This window comes from Hyla sarda, chromosome 10 (genome assembly GCF_029499605.1).
Source record: "Hyla sarda isolate aHylSar1 chromosome 10, aHylSar1.hap1, whole genome shotgun sequence".
NCBI lineage: Eukaryota > Metazoa > Chordata > Amphibia > Anura > Hylidae > Hyla > Hyla sarda.
This window is the reverse complement of record NC_079198.1, coordinates 51615501-51636669: the sequence shown is the minus strand read 5'-3', so window position 1 is coordinate 51636669 and position 21169 is coordinate 51615501. Positions and strand designations below refer to the sequence as shown.

The following is a 21169-nucleotide window of genomic DNA, read 5'->3' as shown; positions in this document are numbered from 1 at the left end:
GCATACTGTATAGGTGAACAGTATACATAATACAGTGAACATAATACTTTACCTTGTCCCCGAGCCTGCGCGCGTCTTCTTCCTTCAAAGCGCTCGCTCCCGCCTGTTTGATTGACAGGCGGGAGCGAGCACTGCAGTGCCTGAATTTCGACTCGTTGCCAGGCTTCAACGAGTCGAAATTCAGTGGTGACGTCACTGCTGAATGCATTCGGCCACTAGGAGGGCGACCCCTAGTGGCCGAATTTAAAAGTGATTTTAAACTGTTTTAAAATCACTTTTTTTAATTAAACTATATTAGAGATATGTTGTAGTACTGAAGTACTACAACATATCAATTTTTGGTTTTCATGACAGTGCCCATTTAATGTGGTAAGCGCAATTCACACTTAGCGTTACCAACTCACCTTTGGTTTTACACTACGGAGCGCATCCGTTTGTGCTTTTTTATTTCAATGATCATTTGAGTGACACTGAATGGACAATTACTATCTCACAGCAATCCATCTGAAGTGCCGGACTACCGGTTGCCGGTTTATGCAACATTATACCATCTATTGCGCATGATATCTTCAAATGTGTGAGCATAGTACTTAAACTTGAATTACCTTCCAGTTACAGTATTTTAATCCCAAAGTATTATCAGAGTTAATATCTACCGTATATATTTTTTCTACCACTAGGGCCCCATCGGAAGGCTATTGTTGTTAGTGCATATGTTGTTGTGTTTTATTTTTCTTATTGCTTTTATTTATTTTTTAATAAACAAGTATATGAAATTGAAGCACGGTCTCCTAATATAAAATTAGTGCACATTATGCACCATTTTTAATGGTGGAGTCCTTGAGGTTGGGTTGTCTTTTGCATATATGAATTTTCAGAGAAACTATAAACAAACATATCTTGACAATGGAAATGCATATTAAGATCCTTTCAAAGCTGTGTAAACCGGGTATCCTAAGCTATTTAATCATAGTAAAATTACATCATTTTTGGGGGTTCACCTTCAGATCCCAATGTTAAATTCATATTATTTGCAGTGCCGGCATCTCTCTCTCCTCCTTCGGCGTTCTCCTTTTACTGCACATTACAGTTTACTTTGAACTTTCTTTACATTCTTACTTGCTGAGCCACCGGTTTTTAGAGGGAGACCCTAATGGTTTCTGCCTGTTAAGCCAGCCTTGACTGATAAATTTCTCCCTATGCACAAACATGGGGGCTATTTATTAATCCAGCCTTGTGTGGTGGAGAGAAGCCTCTAGGGGCTGCTCCAGTAAATTGTTGGCCAGGCAGCAAGAAAATAATGGTTCCCTTTAAAGGTAACTTGGTCAAATCAAGTGAAATGGTGGGTTCTTTACCCAGCTTCATTATTGTACTTTGCATTGCTAGAAGTTGGAAGAAACTGATAAGATTAAACAGTCAGGGGGATCTTCCATCAATACTTAACCCATTCACCATAAGGACTCAAAACAATCTTCGTTTTTGCATTTTAGTTTTTTCCTTATCTTTTAAAAATCATAACTCGTTCAATTTTGCACCTATAGACCCATATAAGGGCTTGTTTTTTGCATCACCAATTGTACATTGTACATTGTAGTGACATTACTTATTTTATAACATAATCTGCGGCGAAACAAAAATATAATTATTTGTGGGGTGAAATGAAGAAAAAAAAACATTTTGCAACTTTTTTAGGGCTTATGTTTCTATGCAGTGCACTTTTCAGTAAAAATGAAACATTATCTTTATTGTGTAGGTCCGTACGGTTACAGGGATACCCAATTTATGTAGGTTTTATATATTTTACTACTTAAAAAAAATTATAACTACATGCGACAAAATTAGTATGTTTAAAATTGTCATCTTCTGAACCCTATAACTTTTATTTTTGCGCATATGTGGCTCTATATATATATATATATATATATATATATATATATATATATATATATATGGGCTTATTTTTTATCGGTACCATTTTTGTTTTGATCTGACTTTTTGATCGCCTTTTTTTTTTATTTTTTTTTATTGAATATAAAGTGACCAAAAATGCACTATTTTGGACTTTGATATATATATATATATATATATATATATATATATATATATATATATATATATTTATTTTTATTTTTTTACGTGTATGCCATCGACCGTGTGGTTTAGCTTATCTTATAATTTAATAGTTCGGACATTTACGCACGGGCAGTACCACAAATAATAAAAAAAAATTAAATTAGATTTAAAAAAATTAGGAAAAGGAGGTGATTTAATCTTTTTTTGGGGGGCGGGGGGCTATTCACATGTACTCATTTTATTTTTTTACCACTTTAAAAAAAAAAAAATTCAGCCCCTTTCGGCGGCTATACTATGCCATCTTCTCATTGCATACACTGTTCAATGCTCTGCCATATATCAGGCATGGAGCAGTAGATCACCGATCGGATGAGGTGGAGGCAGGCGAGGACCCTCCTGTCGTCCAGTAAGTTTGATCGGGACATCGTGATTCTGTTGCGATAGTCCCGATCAGCTCTGCTTCGCTGCCGGGATAGTTTCACTTTCAGTTTAGACGCCGCGATCAACTTTGATTACAGCATCTAAAGGGTTAATTAGCTGTGGGTCATGGCTGCCCGTAGAAACCGGGGCCCACAGGGTTTAACCCGTTCTATGCTTGTGAGAATGGTTTAAACCCTGTTACCTGGACACAGGACGTACAGGTATGCCCTGAGTCTTTAAGGACTCGGGAATGGGGGCGTATGCCCTGAGTCTTTAAGGACTCGGGAATGGGGGCGTATGCCCTGCATCTTTAAGGGGTTGAGGGTTGGAGAATGGGTTTGTTGACCTTATTGTGTAACTCAGGATAGCAGCACCACTCATTGTAATTAGCATAGAGTGCGCAGGACACTTATTCCTTTTTGGTATAACGCCATGATGGCAGTTTGGAACAGTTAAAACACTTTACAGGTTACCTTTTAAAACTACAAAAACTGCTGCCACTCATAGTCAAGAATCCTTCTTGATGACAGCATCATATTTCACTCATCTTAATACTTAAAATCCTGATGTTGTAGTTTGTTTAACAGCTCTGAAGTCAGACGTTAAGTCAGAAGAGACTGAAAGTGTTGCCATTACATCATCTGAGCAGACAAAGCAAAAAGGTGAGTTGCTAAAGTGGGTGTGTGTCATAATATTGCATGCATGTTGGGTGACTGTTACTAGTGTGGTACCCCAGGGGGTCAGTTCTTGTTCCTATTATTTTTTATATATTTACTAATGACTTTGTAAAGTAGTTAACACAATAGAGGTCAGTGCACTGTTAAAAATAGATCTGGATAGTTTGAGTGCTTGGGCTGAGAAGTGGCAGATGAGGTAATGTAAAGGTATGTACATGGGAAGGAAAAATCCAGAATGGTATTAAGAAATGGGAAAATATCGGGAACAGCCGACATGAAATATCCTTTAAGCGTTTTAGTCAACTGTAATTTAACTGTAGTAACAAGTGTCTGTGGCTGCTGCCAAGGCAAATAAAATCATAAGGTTCATGAAAAGGGACATAGATGAACACAACAAGAAAATCATTCTACCACTGTATAAATTGCTGGTCAGACCACACATGGAACACTGTGTGCAGCACTGAGCACCAGTGTACAAAAGAGATAAATAGGGAAGCTGTAGAGGGTACAAAGACTGGCAACCAGAGTAATAAGGAGAATGGGAGAACTACAGTGCCCAGAAAGATTATCAGAATTGTTTTTTTTTCTTTTAGTTTAGAAAAAAGAATGCTCAGGGGCAACCTAATAACGTTGTATAAATAGATAGGGACAGTACAGAGATCTTTCTCCTTATCTATTTGCACTCAGTCATTTCTAACAAATTCCTCTAGAGGAAGTCAGGTTTCTACACCAGCACAGGCAGGGATTTCTTACGGTTAGAGCAGTGACTCTGCTAAAGGGCACACTCTGCTAAAGGAAGTGGTCATAGTGAACTCAATAAATAAAAAATAAAAACTTCATAAGGGGCCTGGATCTTTTTTTGGATAGCAATAATGTTACAAGTTATTGATAATAGATTTATAGGGGCAGAACAATGATCCGGGGATTTATTCTGATCACCATATTTGAAATCGGGAAGGAATTTTTTTCTCTCCCTGGTATGGGCCAATTAGTATCATCCTCCTTCCTCTGGATCAACACAGTTGGGATACAGGTTGAACTTAATAGACTCTTCTGTTTTTTTCAACCTAATGAAGTACACTGGAGATCAGAATCAGACAACAATTTATGAACACCTGATTTTTTCAGAAATAATGTAATCTACAGTATGAATTCGGGTAGAAAAACAGACATGGTGCACATCTACAATCTTGTATAATGATCTGATTGCTTCTCAGCATAATATCAAAAACTAACAGGTTGTTAGTATACATTTTTGATCAAAAAGTACAAGCCCACTCGCCACGTCAAGGCCACCTATCCAGAGTGGGTCCCTAACGTCCCTAGCATAAAATGGCGCACTCTCATGCGCATAGCATGAACATGTGCTGCACACTTCCCCACCCCCTCAGCCCAACCCTATATAGGTGGTAATTAGCCACACTAGGGCCATTTCACTCCTAGCAGCCTCCCAGTCTGACTGGGAGAGCATGGTAAGTGAGCCATTACACCTTGTTCACACTGGTGTGGTGCAGGGCGGCGTCCGTTGCTGCCGTGGCGCTGTGTCTACGGGCGGGTGCGGCCCATGACTGGTTTGAGTGGCATTGGGGCCGCTCTGCCAGTGGGTCGTTTCCCCCCTGTGGGGACTGGTGTCGCGGCGGTGGTGGTCACCGCCCGGTGCTACGCCATTTTATGCTAGGGATGTTAGGGACCCACTCTGAATAGGTGGCCTTGATGTGGCGAGTGGGCTTGTACTTTTTGATCAAAAATGTATACTAACAACCTGTTAGCTTTTGATATTATGCTGAGAAGCAATCAGATCATTATACAAGATTGTAGATGTGCACCATGTCTGTATTCTACCCAAATTCACAATGTAATCTACATTGATCATCATTTGAAGGATTTTTTGTAAGGGATACACCATGCCATTAGAACAGTGTTTTACAAAATAACCAAAGTATATCAACATAAAATGTGATGATCATAATTAGAGAACAGCATTGACTGTAGCACAGAGAAAGATTCTAACTAATTTTTCTGAAGGTTACAACAGTCAATAATCAGTAGGAAATGTACAGGCCTTTGCTTTGAAAGACTTCAGCACATCTGCGGCCACAGGACATCACTAGTCTCTCACACTGCTCTGGTGTGATTTTGGTTCACTCTTCCTCCAGTCTCTTCCATAGTTCTATGACTGTTGTGGGTTTCTTGGCCATAACTTTGTCACCAAGGATTTTCCAGAGGTTTTCAATTGGGTTTAGATCAGGACTGTGGGCTGGCCATTTCATTGTTTCAATGTTTTCAATTTCAAGGAACTTGTTTACCCATTTTGCTGTGTGACAGGGGGCATTGTCCTGCATGAATATTGCTGGCTGATTGAGTGATGAACGCAAGGAAGGGACCATGTGGTGTTGAAGAATGTTCTGATACACACTTGCATTCACTCTGCCATGTAGCTGTATGAGAGATCCAACTCCTGCTGCAGAAAATATTCCCCAAACCATGACACTTCCTCCGCCACCTTTCACGGACTTCTTTATACACTTTGGGTTCAGACTTTCCCTAGTTTGTCGACAAACATAACCCCTTAAAGGGGTACTCCAGTGGAAAAACTATTTTTTTTTCTTTTTTAAATCAACTGGTGCCAGAAAGTTAAACATATTTGTAAATTACTTCTATTAAAAAAATCTTAATCCTTCCAGTACTTATTAGCTGCTGAATGCTACAGAGGAAATTCCTTTCTTTTTGGAACACTGATGACATCACGACCACAGTGCTCTCTGCTGACATCTCTGTCCATTTTAGCAACCGTACATAGCAGATGTATGCTAAGGGCAGCATGGTGGCTTAATGGTTAGCACTGCTGCCTTGCAGTGCTGGGGCCTTGGGTTCAAATCTCACTAAGGACAACAATAAATAAAGACTTATTATTATAATAATAATGTCAGCAGAGAGCAGTGTGTTCGTGATGTCATCAGAGAGCATTACAAAAAGAAAATAATTTCCTCTGTAGTATTCAGCAGCTAATAAATACAGGAAGAATTAAGATTTTTTAATAAAAGTAATTTACAAATATGTTTAACTTTCTGGCACCAGTTGATTTAAAAAAGAAAAAAAAAATTGTTTTTCCACCGGAGTACCCCTTTAACCTCTTAAGGACCCAGGACGTACGGGGACGTCCCCGCACCCTTGGCCTTAAGGACCCAGGACGTCCCCGTACGTCCTGGCGTTTTCCGGTCTCTGCCGCTCGCCGGGCAGAGATCGGAACTGGATGCCTGCTGAAATCCTTCAGCAGGCATCCAGGGCAAACGCCGAGGGGGGCCATGAAGGCCCCCCATGTCGGCGATCGCCGCCAATCACAAGGGAAATCGCCCTTGCGATCTGCGGCGATACCGGGCTGATCGGGTCTCTGGGACCCGACCGCCCGGTAATTTCGCATGATCCCGGCTGTCACAGACAGCCAGGACCATGCTAACGTATAGGAGCGAGGTGGCAAGCCTGTCACCTCCTCCTATACCCTGCGATCTGTCGGTTAGTTAAACGACCAATCGCAGGAGGGGGGGCGGTTACTTCCTCCCGTCCTGCCCGGCCCCTGAAAGTCGGGACAGGACGGGAGGAAGACCGGAGGACGGGACGGGGGAGTGCTGGGGACCGGCCCCGGTACTTACCTCGTCCCTGAAGACCCGGATCCAGACGATGAAGATGGCGGCGACAGGTGAGTAGATCTTCAGCCGCGGTCGGGCCCTTTACAGCAATGCACGTCGCCGTAAAGCGACATGCATTGCTGTAATAGGACCCTGTAAACTACAACTCCCAGCATGCCCAGACAGCCCTTGGCGTCTGGGCATGCTGGGAGTTGCAGTTTTGCAACATCTGGAGGTCCACAGTTTTTGGACCACTGTGCCCTTCCAGATGTTGCAAAACTACACATCCTCAGCGAGCCCTTACTGTCCAGGCATGCTGGGAGTTGTAGTGCTGTAACATCTGGCCCTTCAGATGTTGCAGAACTACATCTCCCAGCATGCCTGGACAGTTTTGGCATACTGGGGGTTGTAGTTTTGCAACATCTGGAAGGGCACAGATTGGGAACCACTGTATTAGTGGTCTGCAAACTAGTCCTCCAGATGTTGCAAAACTACAACTCCAAGCATGCTGGGAGTTGTAGTTCGGCAACATCTGGCTCTAAAGATGTTGCCGAACTACTACTCCCAGCATGCCTGAGAATGTTTGGGAGTTGTGGTTTTGCAACAGCTGGAGGCACACTGGTTGGGAAACATTGTTTCCTAACTCAGTGTTTCCCAACCCGTGTGCCTCCAGCTGTTGCAAAACCACAACTCCCAAACATTCTCAGGCATGCTGGGAGTAGTAGTTTTGCAACAGCTGAAGGTCCCCCCTGTGAATGTACAGGGTACATTCACATGGGCAGGCGGCTTACAGTGAGTATCGGGCTGCAAGTTTGCAATGCAGCAAATTTTGCGCGGCAGCTCAAACTCACTGTAACCCTCCCGCCCGTGCGACTGTACCCTAAAAACACTACACTACACTACACTACCACAAAATAAAATAAAAAGTAAAAAACACTACATATACACATACTCCTACACAGCCCCCCTCCCTCACCAATAAAAATGAAAAACGTCTGGTACGCCACTCTTTCCAAAATGGAGCCTCCAGCTGTTGCAAAACAACAACTCCCAGTATTGCCGGACAGCCGTTGACTGTCCAGGCATGCTGGGAGTTTTGCAACAGCTGGAGTCACCCTGTTTGGGAATCACTGGCGTAGAATACCCCTATGTCCACCCCTATGCAAATCCCTAATTCAGGCCTCAAATGCGCAGGGCGCTCTCACTTTGGAGCCCTGTCGTATTTCAAGGCAACAGTTTAGGGACACACATGGGGTATCGCCGTACTCGGGAGAAATTGACTAACAAATCTTGGGGGTCTTTTTCTCCTTTCACGCCTTATGAAAAGGTGAAGTTGGGGTCTACACCATCATGTTAGTGTAAAAGAAATAAACTTTTTACACTAACATGCTGGTGTTGCCCTATACTTTTCATTTTGATAAGAGGTAAAGGGGAAAAAAGCCCCCCAAAATTTGTAACGCAATTTCTCCCGAGTACGGAGATACCCCATATGTGGGCGCAAACTGCTCTGGGGGCGCACAACAAGGCCCAGAAGGGAGAGTGCGCCATGTACATTTGAGGTGATTTGCACAGGGGTGGCTGATTGTTACAGCGGTTTTGACAAACGCAAAAAAAAAAACATGTGACCCCATTTCGGAAACTACACCCCTCACGGAATGTAATGAGGGGTGCAGTGAGAATTTACACCCCACTGGTGTCTGACAGATATTTGGAAGAGTGGGCTGTGCAAATTAAAAATGTTGTACAGCCCACTGTTCCAAAGATATGACAGACATCAGTGGGGGGTAAATGCTCACTTTACGCCTTCTTACGTTCCTCAAGGGGTCTAGTTTCCAAAATCGTATGCCATGTGGGGGTTATTTTGCTGTCCTGGCACCATATTGGCTCCTCCTAAATGCGACATGCCCCCCGAGCAAAATTTGCTCTCAAAAAGCCAAATATGACTCCTTCTCTTCTGAGCATTGTAGTTCGCTTGTAGTGCACTTCAGGTCAACTTTTGGGGTACCTCCATACTCAGAAGAGATGTGGTTACAAATTTTGGGGGGTATTTTCTACTATTAACCCTTGCAAAAATGTGAAATTTGGGGGGGGAAACACACCTTTTAGTTATTTTTTTAATTTTTTTTTTTACGTATGCAAAAGTCGTGAAACCCCTGTGGGGTATTAAGGCTCACTTTATTTCTTGTTACGTTCCCCGAGGGGTCTAGTTTCCAAAATGGTATGCCATGTGTTGTTTTTTTTTGCTGTCCTGGCACCATAGGGGCTTCCTAAATGCGACATGCCCCCGAGCAAAATTTGCTCTCAAAAAGCCAAATATGACTCCTTCTCTTCTGAGCAATGTAGTTCACCCATAGTACACCTCAGGTCAACTTATGGGGTACCTTCATACTCAGAAGAGATGGGGTTACAATGTTTGGGGGGTATTTTCTGCTATTAACCCTTGCAAAAATGTGAAATATGGGGGGAAACACACATTTTAGTGAAATTTTATTTTTATTTTTTTACATATGCAAAAGTCGTGAAACACCTGTGGGGTATTAAGGTTCACTTTATTCCTTGTTACGTACCTCAAGGGGTATAGTTTCCAAAATGGTATGCCATGTGGGGGATTTTTGCTGTTCTGGCACCATAGGGGCTTCCTAAATGCAACATGCCCCCCAAAAACCATTTAAAAAAAACGTACTCTCCAAAATCCCCTTGTCGCTCCTTCGCTTCTGAGCCCTCTACTGCGCACGCCGAACACTTTACATAGACATATGAGGTATGTGCTTACTCGAGAGAAATTGGGCTACAAATATAAGTAAACATTTTCTCCTTTTACCCCTTGCAAAAATTCAAAAATTGGGTCTACAAGAACATGCGAGTGTAAAAAATGGAGATTGTGAATTTTCTCCTTCACTTTGCTGTTATTCCTGTGAAACACCTAAAGGGTTAAAACGCGGACTGAATGTCATTTTGAATACTTTCGGGGGTGCAGTTTTTATAATGGGGTCATTTGTGGGGTATTTCTAAAATGAAGACCCTTCAAATCCACTTCAAACCTGAACTGGTCCATGAAAAATTGTGAGTTTGGAAATTTTGTGAAAAATTGGAAAATTGCTGCTGAACTTTGAAGCCATCTGATGTCTTCCAAAAGTAAAAACACGTCAATTTTATGATGCAAATATAAAGTAGACATATTGTATATGTGAATAAAAAAAAAATTATTTTAATATCCATTTTCCTTACAAGCAGAGAGCTTCAAAGTTAGAAAAATGCAAAATTTTCAAGTTTTTCATAAAATTTGGGGATTTTTCACCAAGAAAGGATGCAAGTTACCACAAAATTTTACCACTATGTTAAAGTAGAATATGTCACGAAAAAACAATCTCGGAATCAGAATGATAACTAAAAGCATTCCAGAGTTATTAATGTTTAAAGTGACAGTGGTCAGATGTGCAAAAAAAGGCCGGGTCCTGAGGTGTAAAATGGCTGGGTCCTTAAGGGGTTAAGGACGGAGCCCATTTTCACCTCTAGGACGAAGCCCTTTTTTGCAAATCTGACCACTGTCACTTTAAACATTAATAACTCTGGAATGCTTTTAGTTATCATTCTGATTCCGAGATTGTTTTTTCGTGACACATTCTACTTTAACATAGTGGTAAATTTTTGTGGTAACTTGCATCCTTTCTTGGTGAAAAATCCCCAAATTTGATGAAAAATTTAAAAATTTAGCATTTTTCTAACTTTGAAGCTCTCTGCTTGTAAGGAAAATGGATATTCCCGAAAACATTTTTTGGCTTCACATATACAATATGTCTACTTTATGATTGCATCATAAAATTGAAAAGTTTTTACTTTTGGAAGACACCAGAGGGCTTCAAAGTTCCTGCAGCAATTTTCCAATTTTTCACAAAATTTTCAAACTCACAATTTTTCAGGGACCAGTTCAGGTTTGAAGTGGATTTGAAGGGTCTTCATATTAGAAATTCCCCATAAATGACCCCAATATAAAAACTGCACCCCCAAAGTATTCAAAATGACATTCAGTAAATGTTTTAACCCTTTAGGTGTTTCACAGGAAAAGCAGCAAAGTGAAGGAGAAAATTCAAAATCTTCATTTTTTACACTCGCATGTTCTTGTAGACCCAATTTTTGAATTTTTACAAGGGGTAAATGGATAAAATTTATACTTGTATGTGTAACCCAATTTCTCCCGAGTAAGCACATATCTCATATGTCTATGTAAAGTGTTCGGTGGGCACAGTAGAGGGCTCAGAAGCGAAGGAGCGACCAGGGGATTTTAGAGAGTACGTTTTTCTGAAATGGTTTTTGGGGGGGCATGTCGCATTTAGGAAGCCCCTATGGTGCCAGGACAGCAAAAAAACCAAACACAGGGCATACCATTTTGGAAACTAGACCCCTCGAGGAACGTAACAAGGGATGAAGTGAGCCTTAATACCCCACAGGTGTTTCACGACTTTTGCATGTGTAAATAAAATATTTTTTTTTTCACTAACATGTTGGTTTTCCCCCAAATTTCACATTTTTGCAAGGGTTAATAGCAGAAAAGACCCCCCCAAAATTTGTAACCCCATCTTTTCTGAGTATGGAGGTACCCCATTAGTGGACCTGAAGTGCACTGCGGGTGAACTACAATGCTCAGAAGAGAAGGCGTCATATTTGGCTTTTTGAGAGCAAATTTTGCTCGGGGGGCATGTCGCATTTAGGAAGCCCCTATGGTGCCAGGAGATTTTGGAAACTAGACCCCTCACAGAATGTAATGAGGGGTACAGTGAGCATTTACCCCCCACTGGTGTCTGACATCTTTGGAACAGCGGGATGTGCAAAATTTTTCATTTTTACAGACCACTGTTCCAAAGAGCCGTCAGACACCTGTGGGGTTTAATTTCTCACTGTACCCCTCATTACATTCTGTGAGGGGTGTAGTTTCCAAAATGGGGTCACATGTGGGTGTGTTTTTTTTTTTTGTGTTTGTCAGAACCGCTGTAACAATCAGCCACCCCTGTGCAAATCACCTCAAATGTACGTGTGTATATGTAGTGTTTTACTCTTTTTATTTTATGTTAGTGTAGTGTAGTGTTTTTAGGTTACATTCACACTGACGGCGGATTACACGGAGTCTCCCGCTAGGAGTTTGAGCTGCGGCGGAAAAATTTGCCGCAGCTCAAATTTGTAGCGGGGAACTCGCTGTAATCTGCCGCCAGTGTGAATGTAGCCTGTACATTCACATGGGAGGGGGGTCAAAACTACAACTCCCAGCATGCACTGACAGACCATGCATGCTGGGAGTTGTAGTTTTGCAACAGCTGGAGGCACACTGGCTGGAAAACCTTGAGTTAGGTTCTATGACCTAACTCAGTATTTTCCAACCAGTGTGCCTCCAGCTGTTGCAAAACATCAACTCCCAGCATGTACTGATTGCGGAAGGACATGCTGGGAGATGTAGTTATGCAGTGGCTGGAGGCACGCAAGTACAACTCCCAGCATGCCAAGACAGCCGTATGCTGTTCCTGAATGCTGGGAGTTGTAGTTTTGCAAGATTTAGAGGGGTTCAGGTTGTAAATCACTGTCCAGTGGTCTCAAAACTGTGGCCCTCCAGATGTTGCAAAACTACAACTTGCAGCATGCCCAGACAGCAAACCGCCGCTGCACGTGGGGGAGGATCGCGCTCGGGGATCCGGGATCCAGGTAAGGGACCTTCGGCGCCGACCTTCCCTGGACAGTTCCCCCGTTTTGCTCGGACACCGATAGGTGGGCAAAGCGGGGGAACCGAACTTTAACCCCCCCCTCCCCCGGTCTGCTATCGGTCGGTCGCTCGGCCGACCAATAGCAGGGATAGGAGGTGTTGCACCCCTGCCACCAAACTCCTATCCCTTCAGGGGGATCGAGGGTGTCTCGAACACCCCCGATCCCTCTTATTTTCCAGGTCACCAGTGACCCGTATGACCCGGAATCGCGCAGATCGCAGGTCTGAATTGACCTGCGATTTGCGCGCAACGCGGTCATGGGGGGGGGGGTCTCAGGACCCCCCTCGGCGATGTGCCGGGATGCCTGCTGTTAGATAACAGCAGTCATCCCGACCCGATCACCGCTATCGGTGACGCGGCGCTCCCGGAACCCCGCGATGTACATGTACGTCTCCGCGCGCCAAGTGACACTTCGCGGCGCCGTACATGTACGTCGCTCGTCGTGAAGGGGATAATGTTTCCATCAGATCCAACTAAATTAAACTTGCTTTCATCACTAATGCCAACTTTCACACTATAAAATGCATCCATTTTAAAGATCCATTTGAAGTTCCGTCATGAAAACCCTGAAAATAAGCCGTTAAACAATCCCATATGGCCGTTAGAAAATCCCATTATAGTCTATGGGATTTTTACGTTATCCGTTTTAACCCGTTATAGCCCGTTATTAATGGACGTTATTTTGTGACGGAAGTGCATGCACTATTTCTTCCGTTCATTCTCCTGTCACAAAATAATGTCCGTTATTAATAACTGGCTATAACGGGTTAAAACGGATAATGTAAAAATCCTATAGACTATAATGGGATTTTCGAATGGCTGTATGGGATTTTGTAACTGCCTATTTTATGGGTTTTCATAACGGAACTTCAAACGGATCTTTAAAACGGTTGAATTTTATAGTGTGAAAGGGGCCTAAAATGGATTATGTACCACTTCTCCTCTGTCCAAACATGTCACTGCTTCATTCGAAATAGAAAAAAAAATCACTCTATTTTGACTGCTACATTGTGTAAACTGTAATTGCAAAAGTTATCTATGTATATAAAACTCAACGTACGTGTGTGTATGTATGTGTGTGTGTGTATGTATGTGTGTATGTTCCAGCATCACGGCTAAAGATATTAACATGAAACTTGGCACACATTACTTATTTCTACAAGAAACATAGGATAGGTGATTTAACCCTTACTCACCCCCATTTGCCAGGGGCGGGGTTTATGTTTAAAGTCCCATACAAGTCAATGGGAAATATATGTTACTGCATAACTTCCAAACGGCTGGAGATATTTCAATAACTGGTACACATATTACGGGTCGGGATAGGAGGACCGCCGGGATAGGAGGACCGCCGGAATAGGAGGTCGGGATATGACAACAATATATGAGGTCAGGATATGAAATCAAAAGTTTCCTCCTTTGTTTATTTTCCTCCCCAACAAGGATTAGGAAGGAAAAACCGGGCAACGCTGGGTTAGTTCATAATAAAACATTATTTCTGCTGTGTCATTATTTTCTTATAGATTACTTATGGTTTTCTCACTTGATTTAGACACAGTTTTAATAATGGCGCACTACAATTACTTGATATAAATGCAATGTACTTGACTTTTTTCAATATTTATTTTTAAATTAGATATCCCTACTGTGCCTGTCAAATTAGAACAATGTGCAGAAATGTCTGAAAAATTTATTGTGGACAAGTCTCCTATTCCGCGTGTGGAACCCAAAAATATTGGCAGGTAACAATGAAGTATACTGAATACTGCGCACTCCTGGCAGAGTGTAGTTTTTAAAGGGGTTATCCAGGAATAGAAAAACACAGCTAATTTCTTTCAAAAACCGCGCCACGTCTATCTCCAGGTTTGGTGTGGTTTTACAACTTTGCTCCATTCACTTCAATGGACAATGGAATTGAGCTGCAGAACCACACCCAACCCGGAGACAGATGGAGCTTTTTTTTTAATTATTTTTTTTTATTTTTTTTTATAGAAAGTAGCCAGGGAAATGCACTATAAAATTACTTTGAAATTTATATAAATAAGTTAAAGATTTTTTTAAAATCTTTTCTAGAGTAACCGATATTGTAAGACTATTTAGCAAGTTGTTGGTTTGTTTTCTGAATCAAAACAAAAAAAAGTTATAGCTGATAACCAAGCTCCATTTCTCAATTCTGATGCAGTTCTTTCAGAAGTGATTCTAAAATAAAAGATTTCATGACACATTTGTAAATTTTGATATTTTTTTTGTTTGATTGTAAAAAACACCCAACATTTAGCATTTTGTTTTTAAAAATTAGCTGTTTTCAGTATCTGAATTTCTCAACTTCAGATGGTAACACACCATTAAAGGGGGCATCCCAGGATCGTAAAAATGTTTATATTCTCCTAGGAACGGGGTAAAAAAAAAAATAAATAAAAAAAAAAAAAAAAAATATATATATATATATATATATATATATATATATATATTTACATACACTCACTTACCCTTTTCCAGTTTCTATTCTGCATATTACTGGTTTTCAAGACAATGCATTAAAACAGCTAACTTAGCCAATTGCTTACTGCTGAAGTATTTTGCCTTAACGGTAGGGTCCTGCTCCAGAGTCTGCTCTCGGGAGCAAGAGGTGAGCAACAGGGGAACAGAGTAGGTAAGTATCATTCATTTTTATGTATCAGAGTAGAAGAAAAGATGCACTCACCCCGTATTTGTAGAAGGAGCTTCTTTTATTATGCGGTGAAGATACAATCTGGTGTCCCAGTACAGGTACATTGTGTCAAGGTATTGTAGGCCCTGTCAGATTGAGACCTTCAGTGTCCTGGGGGCTCCCCTGCAGGGACTCAACCATTTCTAATGTGTATTTGTACTGTTATAACTTTACAATCCGTTATTAGGTGTCTGTAGCTTTAAGTATGTTGCCTAGCGACCTCATGCTTAGTCAGGGTATGTGAGAGTGGAGGACTGAGGGCTAGACTGAACTTTTGTGTAAGGTGTTATATTATGTTATTACTTGTATGTAGCTTTATTGTAAATCCTAAAGGGGATACAGACAACTCTATGATCCATAGCTTCCTGGCCAATGGGCTGTAGTTCAGCCTTCCCTGATAAGGGGTGGCATTTCCTGTGTAGAGGAGTTGAGTGGAGCTCAGGGTTCAGAGTGAAGGATCAGCAGCTAATTTGAGTTCAGAGTATAGAGTGGAGGAATATCAAGCCTTTACTGCAGCCTTGATCAGAGAATTCCTAAAGGACAATTAATTATCTTCTGGTGAAAAGCCACAAATCTACCGACACTTCAGTAAGTGACTTTAACCCCTTAACGACGCAGGACGTATATTTACGTCCTGCGCCGGCTCCCGCGATATGAAGCGGGATCGCGCCGCGATCCCGCATCATATCGCGTGGGTCCCGGCGCTAATCAACGGCCGGGACCCGCGGCTAATACCACACATCGCCGATCGCGGCGATGTGCGGTATTAACCCTTTAGAAGCGGCGGTCAAAGCTGACCGCCGCTTCTAAAGTGAAACTGAAAGTATCCCGGCTGCTCAGTCGGGCTGTTCGGGACCGCCGCGGTGAAATCGCGGCGTCCCGAACAGCTGATCGCACACCGATAGGGCTCTTACCTGCCTCCTCGGTGTCCGATCGACGAATGACTGCTCCGTGCCTGAGATCCAGGCAGGAGCAGTCAAGCGTCGATAATGCTGATCACAGGCGTGTTAATACACGCCTGTGATCAGGATGAGAGATCAGTGTGTGCAGTGTTATAGGTCCCTATGGGACCTATAACACTGCAAAAAAAAAGTTAAAAAAAAGTGTTAATAAAGGTCATTTAACCCCTTCCCTAATAAAAGTTTGAATCACCCCCCTTTTCCCATAAGAAAAATAAAACAGTGTAAAAAAAAATAAAAATAAACATATGTGGTATCGCCGCGTGCGTAAATGTCCGAACTATAAAAATATATAATTAATTAAGCCGTACGGTCAATGGCGTACGCGCAAAAAAGCGTATTTTGGTAACTTTTTATAACATTAAAAAATGAATAAAAAGTGATCAAAAAGTCAGATCAAAACAAAAATCATACCAATAAAAACTTCAGATCACGGCGCAAAAAATGAGTCCTCATACCGCCCCGTACGTGGAAAAATAAAAAAGTTATAGGGGTCAGAAGATGACATTTTTAAACGTATAAATTTTCCTGCATGTAGTTATGATTTTTTCCAGAAGTGCGACAAAATCAAACCTATATAAGTAGGGTATCATTTTAACCGTATGGACCTACAGAATAATAAGGTGTCATTTTTACCGAAATATGCACTGCGTAGAAACGGAAGCCCCCAAAAGTTACAAAATGGCGGTTTTTTTTCGATTTTGTCGCACAATTATTTTTTTTTCCGTTTCGCCGTGCATTTTTGGGTAAAATGACTAATGTCACTGCAAAGTAAAATTGGCGACGCAAAAAATAAGCCATAATATGGATTTTTATGTGGAAAATTGAAAGGGTTATGATTTTTTAAAGGTAAGGAGGAAAAAACGAAAGTGCAAAAACGGAAAAACCCTGAGTCCTTAAGGGGTTAATATCAAGCCTAATATAGCGCAGACCTAAAACTCCTAGTCTGGCCGTAAGAGCCAAGCATATATGCAATATCAAGTCCAGGCACTGCAAGCTGTGTGGTCCTCTAGAGACTGTCTGTTAAACCTTTGGGAGACTTTGGTTGAGCGCTGTGGAGATTGTACCGCCTATCTTCAAGTTAGTAAAGTCTCCGTTAAACTGCAATCTAGTGTGGAGTCAATTGTTTCCTTGCTGGCCTGTGGGGAGACGGAGTTCCCCCCGGACCTGTAGTACCCCGGGAGATACCAAGACTACAGTGGCGTCACGTGACATTAAGGGTTAATACCATCCAACCCTGGGTTCATAACCCCCCCCAAGAACCAAGTAGCTAACCCCAGCGTAGTGGCGGTCGTGGGTTTCACTCGTGCTTACCACAACAAAATAGACCCATGCAGCTTGTGTGGGGAATGGATGCAGGACGCTGCATCCACTCCCCACACGAGCTGCATGGGTCTATTTTGTATCTTCACCGCATAATAATAGAAGCTTTTTATATTTAAAAATTTTGACTGAATACTGTGTGGCATGAGTCACCTTTTGATAGTTTTCTAAATATCATATATTTTTTATTTTTAACCTGACCCCAATAGAATATACAAAATTATAATTCACTTTTAAGGTAAAGGTGAGATTTTTTGTTTTCTATGATAAACATTTTGATGTATTTTTGGAAAGCTATTCAACTTTCTAAACTTTTTTTTTTTTTTTTTAATTTAAAGTCAAAATAATAGCTTGCAGTAAAAAGGAATAAATCCCTCCATGACTTTTCTTAACCCTTAGAGGACCCATGACTTAAATGTACATCAGGGTGCCATGGTACTTGGCGCATCAGGACATGTTTGTCATGAAAATAAAAAGCCACTCGCCCAATAAAAATGTCCCCATTTTACAATTAAAATTTAAAAGAAATAAAAACATTTTTTTTACGTTTTAAACCAGCCATCTGTACAGGATCACTAACCTATTTTAATAGTTTAACTCCATAAAAAGTACCTGTCACCAAATAAACTGTTCTCAAGCACCTCAGGCTATGTTCCTGAACTACTACTAACACCCCTCCTGCCCTTAAAATCAATTTCAGATCTTTAAAAAGCGGTGTATCATACCTTTCTTCTTATTCCCATAGTGCAATTTCCCAGCAGGAGAAAGTCCTGACGTCACTTCACTGAAGCCTGCTGGGGGACAACAACTGTCCTCACATTGTTGCAGCATTGTGATGAATAGAAAACCTCAAGCTCTATGCAGATTTCAGTGAGGCTCTCCTTCAGCTGTCAGTCTGTGGGGCTTTTTGTGAAAATCTGTGGAGCTTTTACTTTCTATGCAGGTGACAATCAAGCTCATTGCAAAGAAACCCTTCCTGTGTTCGGACTTCTGCCAGGCCGGGAGGAGACCGATCTCACTTTATTAATTCTGGCAAGGGACAGAACAGAGCCACCTAGTGGCCATTTTTTTAATTACATTTTAAACATATTTATGTTGATAATTTTAAAGGCAAGTGAATGGGAAAGTGTCTACAAACTGCACAAGGAACACTATATTAAAAGTTTTATTTGGTGACAGGTACTCCTTAAGGACCACGTTTTTTAATTTTTGCACTTTCGTATTTTCCTTGTCACCTTCTAAAAATCTGATTGCTTTCAATTATGCACCTATAGACCCATATGAGGGCTTGTTTTTTGTGCCACCAATTCTACTTTGTAATGACATCAATCATTTCACCAACAAATTTACGGTGAAACCAGAAAAAAAGATTTGTGGGGCAAAATTGGAAGAAAAAAAACCTCTTCCGATTCTACGCAGGGGGCTTCCGATTCTATGCAGTGCACTTTTCAGTAAAAATGACACCATATGTTTGTTCTGTAGGTCCATACAGTTACAATGATACCCAATTTATGTGGGTTTTATTTTACTACAAAAAAACCTACATGCACCAAAATTAGTATGCTTAAAATTGTCATCTTCTGACCCCTATAACTTTATTTAATTTTTTCGTATACGGGGCAGTATAAGGGTTAATTTTTTCTGCGTCGTGATTTGAAGTTTTTATTGATACCATTATTGTATTGATGGGACTTTTTAATTGCTTTTTATAAAAAAATTTTAGAGTATACAAAGTGACCAAAAATACGCAATTTTGAACTATGGAATTTTTAACTAACATATCTTTATAGTTCGGACATTTAGGCACTTGGCTATACTACATGTTTTTATTTTTGTTTACATATATAATAGATATATATATAAAAAAAAATTATGGGAAAAGGGGGTTGGGTGAGTCCATTTTTTATTACTAAAGGGGTTAAATCACATTTATTAACTTTTTTATTTATTTATTTTTTTGTCCCCACAATGGACTATTACATTCAATTCTTAGATTGCATACACTGAAAAATGCTATGCCAAAGCATAGATATGTGTTATCTGTGCTCGGTTGCTCCAGCTTGGATCTCAGGCTTGGAGCAATGGAACGATGATTGGACGGCGATAAGGAGGGTAAGCACCCTCCTGCTGTCCCCTCAGCTATTCGGGACACCACGATTTCCACGATTTCAGCAGTCCCAAACCGCTCCGCTGAGCTAACCGGCAGTGTGCTCTTCTGTTTTAGACGCCGCAATCAATTTTGATGGCGGCATCTATAGGGTTAATACCAGACATCTGCACGATCGGCAATATCTTGTATTAGCCGTGGGTCCTGGTTGCTGATAGCAAACCGAACCCACCAGGTATGAAGCACGCTCGTGGTCGTTAAGTGGTTTAAGTTGAAAACTTCACATCCCAGAAAAAATTGAATAAAAATTGATCAAAAAGTAACATGCAAATGTGAGACTGATCAACTACAGACCAGGGCACAAAAAATTAACTATCGTAGAGCCCCATATGCCGAAAAATAAGAAATATATAAATTATAATATATTAAAGGGGTACTCGGGGGGGGGGGAAAACATATATATATTTTTTTATCAACTGGTGCCAGAAAGTTAAACAGATTTGTAAATTACTTCTATTAAAAAATCTTTATCCTTCCAGTACTTATTAGCAGCTAGAGAGGAAATTATTTTCTTTTTGAATTTCATTTTTGTCTTGTCCACATTTTTCTCTGCTGACACCTGATGCCCGTATCAGGAACTGTCCAGAGCAGCAGATGTTTGCTTTGAGGACTTTCTCCTGCTCTGAACAGTTCCTGATATGGGCATCAGGTGTCAGCAGAGAGAATGGAGGACAAGACAAAAAAGAAATTCAAAAAGAACAGAATTTCCTCTATAGCATACAGCTGCTAAAAAGTACGGGAAGGGTAAAGAATTTTTAATAGAAGTAATTTACAAATCTGTTTAACTTTCTGGCACCAGTTGTTTTAAATAAAAATGTTTTCCGCATACTATGTTTTAAGCATACTATATTTTCTTATAAAGTTGTTTTTTTTCTGTACATTAAAGACACGCATTTAAAAATGTATATGGTTTTAATCATTATGACCCACAGAATAAATTGAACATGTCAGTTTTATCGTAAAGTGCACTGTGTGTAACTCCCTTCCAACATTTTTTTTGTTTTTTTTCCATTCGCCCCCCCATTTATTTTTTCTTGCGTCATGCTTTTTTTTTGTTAAAATAAAAGATGTAATTACAAAGTACAGTTGATTGGACAAAAAAACAAACAAACTCTCAGCTCTGTGGATTTAGAAATAAGAGTTATAACTCCACTACCCTAGACTAAGCAAAGTTACCATTCTGTCTTTGTATGAAACCAAAAACTGATCTACTGACCTTTTGTCGCTCTCCCTGGTGCCTCTGTTGTCCTGCCGCAGTCTCTATTGCGCTCCTCATAGCAAACCTCTTCTAAACTGGGCGGTTCCTGAGACACGTGTCATCAGAGAGCACTTAGACAGAAAAGAACAACCTGAACTTCAGAAGCTCATAGGTACTGAAAGGATTAAGATTTTTTTAATAGAAGTTATTTACAAATCTGTTTAACTTTCTGGAGCCAGTTGATATATAAAAAAAAGTTATTTCCT

At 40.8% G+C, this 21169-nt stretch overlaps 1 protein-coding gene across 6 annotated transcripts in view; it reads left to right on the top strand.

Annotated features, from left to right (window-relative positions):
- Positions 1 to 21169, top strand: part of LIG1 (DNA ligase 1) — a 268524-nt gene that overhangs the window by 153545 nt on the left and 93810 nt on the right. For 5 of the 6 annotated variants that reach the window (XM_056541819.1, XM_056541822.1, XM_056541821.1 and 2 more), the window contains exons 7-8: positions 3069 to 3155; positions 14183 to 14288. In XM_056541819.1, coding sequence (XP_056397794.1) covers positions 3069 to 3155; positions 14183 to 14288 — 193 coding nt within the window. The remainder of the gene's footprint in view (positions 1 to 3068; positions 3156 to 14182; positions 14289 to 21169) is intronic. The other variant, XM_056541820.1, reaches the window with a different exon arrangement.